Source organism: Lissotriton helveticus, chromosome 9 (assembly GCF_964261635.1).
Source record: "Lissotriton helveticus chromosome 9, aLisHel1.1, whole genome shotgun sequence".
Taxonomy (NCBI): Eukaryota; Metazoa; Chordata; class Amphibia; order Caudata; family Salamandridae; genus Lissotriton; species Lissotriton helveticus.
In genome coordinates, this window is record NC_136070.1 from 461,464,695 (window position 1) to 461,472,162 (window position 7,468).

General features: G+C 46.7%; 1 protein-coding gene across 2 annotated transcripts in view; it reads left to right on the forward strand.

Moving 5' to 3' along the window:
- The window catches only part of LOC144781426 (inverted formin-2-like), a 363,383-nt gene extending 356,168 nt beyond the window's left edge, over nt 1-7,215 (forward strand). The window contains exons 23-24 of one of the 2 annotated variants that reach the window (XM_078660277.1): nt 1,204-1,257; nt 2,604-2,908. In XM_078660277.1, the coding sequence (XP_078516403.1) occupies nt 1,204-1,256 (53 nt within the window). In that variant the 3' untranslated portion in view covers nt 1,257; nt 2,604-2,908. Of the gene's footprint in view, nt 1-1,203; nt 1,258-2,603 lie in introns of both variants that reach the window. The other variant, XM_078660278.1, reaches the window with a different exon arrangement.
- The last annotated feature ends 253 nt before the right edge of the window (nt 7,216-7,468 follow it).

Below are 7,468 nucleotides of genomic sequence, written 5' to 3' on the forward strand. Positions count from 1 at the left end.
ACTTGACCACACAAAACCGCTCCCAGTGGACAATCAAAAATTTGTGGGGTATGTCGGGGTCATGAAAGGGACGGCCGTGCAGAAATGGACCATCTCTCAAAGAATCGTGCTCTGCAATAAAATCTGCCATGCAATAGCCAAAAAGCAACCCCTTGAGGGATTGAATGTTTATTCCACCAGAGCCAAGGCTGCAACCACTGTGTTAGCATGTGGAGTACCAATCCTGGACATCTGCCAGGCGTCTCTGCACACATTTACCAAGCACTACTACCTTGCTACCTGGACAGTCAGCTCCATAGGGATGGGCATTTTGGCCATTCAGTCCTACTGAACTTTTTAGTGTGATATTGATTTGCAGACCCACCTCCCTGGCGGTATTGCTTGAGTATCTTGTCTAAGGTAAGGAATCCACGGCTAGAAGTCTCTGTCAGATGAACAAGTTACTTACCTTCAGTAATGCCTTATCAGGTGAAGACTCAATCTAGCCACAGATTTCTTACCGGCTGACCCACCCATCCTACGCACTCTGCAAACAGAGTTCAAGGGTCAAGGCTGTTCCCCTTTCAGGGCCCTAGTTTTTCACACCAATGGTCAGTGTTCTTCATGGCTCCACACTCTGGTGTGCAAAGTCGTGAAAAGAGACTATTGTCAGGGCACTATGTGGCACCCAGATAGGCACTGAAAACGTCATTTCTGGCTCGATCAAGGCCGACGTCGCCACACAGAGCTGAATGACGCAGCTTACCGGTGCACAAGGGTACTGCTCACAAAAAATTACCAGGTACAGTATGACACCTGGAGATAATTCTAAGGTAAGTAATCTGTGGCTAGCTAGAGTCTCTACCAGATAAGGCATTACTGAATGTAAGCAACTTGTTTGTCACATAAAAACATTCCACTCATTCTCCTCCCACATTTAGAGGTCTCTCCTCATGGCACAGATTTTAACTAGGTGTGTGCCGGTGCAGTGCTCTAATGCTTCACCTGCATTGGTGTAGCACTGAAAAGCATGCGGCCTCACCTAATATCACTGACACCAAATCACTGAAATGAAATGTATAATCAGGTGGGAATATATCAGTGTCCCACTACAGGAGCTTGTAACAAGGAAGCAACAAGGAATACATGTCAGAGCAGGGTTAAGAGTATGGAAAAATAAGTTGAACTCTATTGCAGTTTTTCTTCTTTTTTATTTAAAAACAGAGCTTCACAATACCAATGCTGATAGTAGTACCAAGAATTGTGTGGCACAATGAGGTATGTAAATGCGCATATATGGTGGTGACTAACTGGTGTACGGGACTCACGCTGCTCACTAAATTTCACGTTAATCTGGAATCAAATCACGTGCACTAACCCTTAATAGTTCACATGTTTGTTTTGCTTGGTTGGGGACTTTGCTGTGCTTCAACTAATTTACTATGTTATAACCAGCCATCTCTGAGTAGCCTCTTCCATCTTTTGTGGTGAAGGGGCACTTACTTTGTTAAATGCTTTTAATCTCTCATTCTAAACATATATTTGTATTATTGTGTGCTTAGTTACTAATGTACCTGCTGTTACACTACCCATCAGACTTTCTCAACCAGAATAAATTGAAATCCGGGACCCTTTCTCTTCACCTTCTTCTGAAGCAGGACCCTGTTCTATCTCACAAGGCTGTTGCTTTGGCACGTCTTTCTGGGATAGGAGCTGTGATGAAATACAAGCCAAGATGTATGAAGTTAAATTCAGTAGCTTAACCCTTCCTGTAATCTTCAATATCCATTAGTCCCGAATGATGCTGCCCTTTACTTTCCCATATTCTCTTCACCTCACATGTCTCTTTTCATAAGTCATTCTTATAGCCTGCCCCTATCTGCCTCTGCGCTAATCTCAGACAGACAAATGGGCCGGTAGGGTAGCAGGAAAGGAAGTAAATTACTTAGGAAAGAGGTATGTTTCTATAGCCTTACGGAATGCCACATGATTTTGGATGCTTCTGATGCTCACAGGGAGGGAGTTCCAAAGTTTTGGGTCAAGAACACAAAAGGAGCGCCCTCCTGCCCTGGCTCTCTTAACCAGAGGAACGGACTGTTGTAATGATAGAGATTGGCACGCGCCATCCTATACAGTTGGCGCAAGTCAATCCCTGGCACGTGACCACTTGCATGAGGACAGGTATTGTGATGCATTCCCATCTTTACATATGTTGTTACCATTATTAATTAATGCTAGAGTGGAAGTATCCTTCACTACTCTTAGTAATAACCCTTTTTTCTTTTTCGGTTCAGCTAAAGTCTGAGTGTTTGTTTGTTTGCCTCATTCATTAAGGTGAATGGTTTGTTTTTGTGCTTATTTTGATTTTTCTTGTTTTACTTCTCTGAGCTGGTTCCTGTGTATTAACCTATCCACATGTCTTCAGATTACACCTTCTGTGTCTAATAAATATTACCCAATCAATGTTTTCACCAATGAAGCATCTCTTTCACCCTTAGTTGAACAAAATGTTGATCATCCTACATCACTTGATATGGAAACACATGTTTAATTAAACCTACATTCTTTAACCAAAACCAAAATGTGTACAATTTACAATGACATTTTCTTTACATTTTTAACAGGTATCAAAATGCACCAGAAGAGGAAATGAAGCCTTAAAAACGCTATCTAGTCTGCCTACGTGCTACAAAGGTATAACCAACCTATATTGCACTTCTTCACCGCTGAAGATCTGCTCCATGTATTTTTAACTCTTGGCTGCACTAGTATAAGGTCTTCCCAAGTGAAAGACATCTGTTGAAGCAGTTGGATTGGCTACAGTGATGTTTGGTTGCATTTATCTCAAATGTCTATACTACACACTTGTCATGTCCAAGTTCTCTTCAGTCAGGAATGGTTGAAGTGGAGGTGGCGAATATTCAATAACTGTTTATTACCACCTCTGGACATAAGGGATGTTCTTCTTTTTCCCTATCCTGACCTTTCTGAATTTACATTTTCCTGTTGTCCATTTCCTGTATTCTCACAGGACACAAAATGGTTCCAGGAGTGCAGTAGGTTTATCTTTACTTAGGGTCCTAGTAGCCAACTCCTGTCGGAATGATCTGTGAATATAAAATTGATGACTATTTGCTTTTTCTAAGAAATCAGCTGTGGCTCATGTAATTATTTTTACCTGGGGGAACTAAAGTGTTGAAAATACCTGTATGAAAAGTGCACTGTTGTAGTAAAGGAGCTGCTCTGCAAGCCGGACATTATTAGATTTGGGCTGCTTTCTTCTGGTCTCAGCTGACACTGACACATGTACTCCTGCAGCTCAGGATGAAATGGATTCCTGTCTACATTTTATCTCTGGAGCTGGTCTTCGCTGCTTCTTATATGTGAGACAAGAGTTGTTTATCAAACGTTGTTAAAGTATCCCCCATCTCGCACACTTTGTGAAATTTTCAAAAATAACAAATGTAGACCATATCTGCTGACCTAACGAAGAGCCTCTTGTACCTGTGTGAGTAAGATTTTCAGAGTGTGTATGTCATTTTTTTGCTAATACCACTTCCCTCAGCAAAATGTCAGCAATCTTCATCAGGTAGCCTCACCCAAGGCTTCAGTGGAATTAGACTTTGGAGTGGAATAGAAAAAATACTTAAGGGCAAACATAGTTTTAAGTTGGTTAGAAACATGGAACCCATACTAGATAAGAATGTAGGCAGAGGGATATGCACATTTGTTCTTATGCAAAATTGGACAACATCAATTACTTACTGCACTTGGACGTTGCACTGTGTTCTAAAAAGGAGGCTGTCTGTGAAGACCATTGGGATAGCATGAAATTGCATGCCAGCTGTACCCTTGCTCCATTGTTTTCACATAGCTGCTTTAGTTAAGATGACAGTTTACGACAAACAATGACATATTTTAAGTCTATCCTCCACATTTTAACACATCAGTCTAGATAACTGAAAAAGAAAACAAGTTTGGCAAACAGATGGCACAGAAACTGTAGAAACCTTGACAGAGAAAGTGCCAGATGTTATCATTTTTTTTTTTTTTTGAGTTTTGTATAGCGCCTGGTTACCCTTGGGCATCCCCGCGCTCAACCAGACAGATACGTTACCACAGAAGGGCAGGCACTAGACAGAAAATAAGAACGTTTTTAAAAGTTTACGGAACCGTAGAAGACTCGCTTCCGCTCGCAGGTGCAAAGGGAGGGAATTCCACAAGGTGGCTACATTTATAGAGAACCTTCTGCCACCGGTTCTTGCCTTCCTCACCCTCCGAACCTGCAACAGATGTAGATGATCGGAACGGAGCGAGCGGGAGGCCTTATAAGGCTGAACCATATCTCCCAGGATAGGTGGGCCTGCCCCATGCAGAATCTTATGGGCGATGCAGAGTGACTTAAATTTCACCCTTTCCCTGACAGGGAGCCAGTGCAGCGCCTTCAGCGCAGGGCGAGCGGACTGATGCCTAGGAAGGCCCGTCAGGAGCCTAGCGGCCGCGTTCTGCACTTGCTGCAGTTTGTTCAGGGTGGATTCTGGAGCACCCAGGAACAACGCGTTACTGAAATCAAGCCGCGAGATGATAAGCCCCTGGACGAGTAACCTCCTGGCAGCCACTGGAAGGAGAGGCAGAATCTTCCGAGCTGATCGGAGCAGGCCAAAACACACGCCTGCTGTTTTTTTGGCGTGCGTTTTAAAAGAAAGATCCTGCTCGAGCCACACCCCCAAGCTCTTGATCTCATGCTTGGGGGAAGGTACCGGTCCCAGACAGTCGGGCCAGCTGCTAGGAGATAAAGATGGAACAGGGTTCCCCAGCAGCATCAGTTCCGTTTTGGAGCCGTTAAGCTTGAGAGCTGAGCTGCACATCCAGGTGTAGATCTTATCCAGACACAAGTGAAGCCGGTCAGGTTGGTGATCCGACTGGGAAAGGCCTACCACCAGCTGGGTATCATCAGCATAGCTGATGATCCTAATACCCAGAGGCAGTACCACACTCTCCAGAGGGGCCATATAAATGTTAAACAAAGTAGGGCTCAACGAAGAGCCCTGAGGCACACCGCACTGGAGAGGAATAGAGGGTGATTTCTCCTGGCCTTCCCACACCTCAAATGTGCGGCCTTCCAAAAAGGAAGCGAACCACTTGAGGGCCAACCCAGAGACTCCCACCCCCAACAGCCGTTGGAGAAGCACCTGATGGTCTACGGTGTCGAAAGCAGCACTGAGGTCCAGGAGGATCACTGCCACCGATCCCCCTGAATCCAAAATGCTCCTCGCATTCTCCACGACTGCCAGCAGGGCAGTGTCAGTCCCCTGACCGGGCCGAAAACCCGTTTGGGAGTCGCCCAGGAGGGAGTTGGCCTCCAGAAAGCCCGAAAGGCGACTATTTACCAACTTCTCCGCCACCTTGCTGACGCCAGGCAGCAGGGAAATGGGCCTAAAGTTGGCAAGGTCGTCAGGGTCCAGATTTGGCTTCTTGATAAGAGCCTTGACGACCGCCCCTTTCCAACTGGGGGGTACCACTCCTTGGGTGAGAGACAAGTTTATGAGGTCTGTCACAGGGCCGCCGATGGTAGGGGCTACCTGCTTTAGGTATTTCATGGGTGCAGGGTCTTTCGGAGAACCACTTTTCATGGTCATCAAAACCGAAAGGACTTCCTCCACCGTGACAGGACCAAAAGAAACCAACTCTGCTGTTCGCACCCTTGGCTGAGTACTTACAATGCCACCGGAGACGACCACCTCCGATTGCCGGGGAAGGGATGCAAGGATATTATCAATTTTCGTTTTAAAGAAAAAGGCCAGTTCTGAGCATTTCTCACGTGGGTTCTCGTGAGTGACCTGAGGTTCGGGAGGTTTCAATAGATCTTTAATGACCCTAAATGACTCTTTCGAGGAGTTGGCCGCAAAGCCTATTCTCTCCTCGAAGAAACCAGATTTTGCTACCCGAATGGCAGATTTATAAGTGCTCAGAGCCGCCCGATATTCTTTCCGGCTCATTTCACTCCAATCTTTCCTCCAGGTCCGCTCAAACCTCTTGCAGCCCTTCCTCAATGTTCTCAGCTCAGAAGTGTACCAAGGCGCCGATCCCACTCTCTTCCCCCTAGTAAGTTGTTTTTTTTTGGGGATGAGGGCATCCAACGAGTTAGTGATCCAGGTGTTTAAATTCACATCTGCTACTAGCGGAGTAGACCCGAGGGGAGGCCGGGTCGCCTCCAGATGATCCGCCCAACTATCCACAGGTAGCCTCGACCAAGCTCTTTCAATAATGTGAACCCTAGGGACCAGCGCAGCCGGGATGTCAAGCTGCCACGATGCAGGTACCAAAAAGTGGTCTGTCCAGGGCAGAGCCAGCGCTGGAAATGATTTAAGATGGTCCGAGTTAGAAAATATAGGGTCCAACAAGTGGCCTTTCTCATGGGTGGCTCCCGAGTTGGCCAAGTTGATCCCAAAAGCTTTAAGATCGCTTAGCAAATCTGCTCCCAGGGAATTAGCGGGGTCATCAAGATGGACATTAAAATCCCCTAGCGCAACGAAGTTGGCCGTTGAAGAAGCGAGAAGTGCAGTTGTTTCTAAAAAAGAGTTGGAAAAATTTCCCAGGGTTCCAGGCGGGCGATAGATCAGCAGTCCTGCCATGGACGCAGTCGATGATAAGCGGAAAGAGAACTGGCAGCTCTCACAGTCACTTACCCCTCCACTCTGAACCTTACAAACTAGCGTATCTCTATAGAGGATCGCAATTCCTCCTCCCCTCCCCGCAGGCCTATCCAGATGAGAAATAAGAAAACCTGGAGGGAGTGCTCTGACCATGTCAGGGCCTGAGCTGGGGGTGAGCCAGGTCTCAGTAAGAAATAACACATCCAGTTCGTGGTCCAGAATGAGTGAGTGGATTTCAATAGCGTGACTAGGTAAGGACCGACAGTTCAATAACGCCATGGAGAGCACAGACTTAACGGAAGCAGAAACCTGACCCGCAGTACAAGCTCTGCACGGTAGAAACGGGGGAGTCCCCTCCCGTGCGAATTTGCATAAGATAGGATGAACCGGACGCCAAGACATGAGTTCCTCCCTCCCATACCGTACACAGGTAGTAAAATGCTCAGATGAGACGGGCATGGGGACCGGCCCAGGGCCCGTCTGGGCCCGGACGGGCACAGACGGGCTGAACTCTGGCGTAACTCCGGCGTCATTACGGCGTCTCCGCTGCGCGTTACCGCTGCACGTCAACATGGCTACCTATATACTCGCAAGGCGAGTAGAAAGAGGACTAGCGCGCTGGAACACACTCACCCAGTATGGCCGACCCGTGCAAGGGGGCAGAGGGACCCGCCAAGTGCGGTGAAATTCACAGTTTAAATGCGGGTGAGTTGACAGCCGTGAGGGTATGCGGGCCAAGCTCAATTAAAAGCAGGGGGTAAGTGCAAAAAACAAAATTAAATAAATGGACCAAAAAATTGGAGATTAAAAGTAATGCTGCCGAATACAAGCGC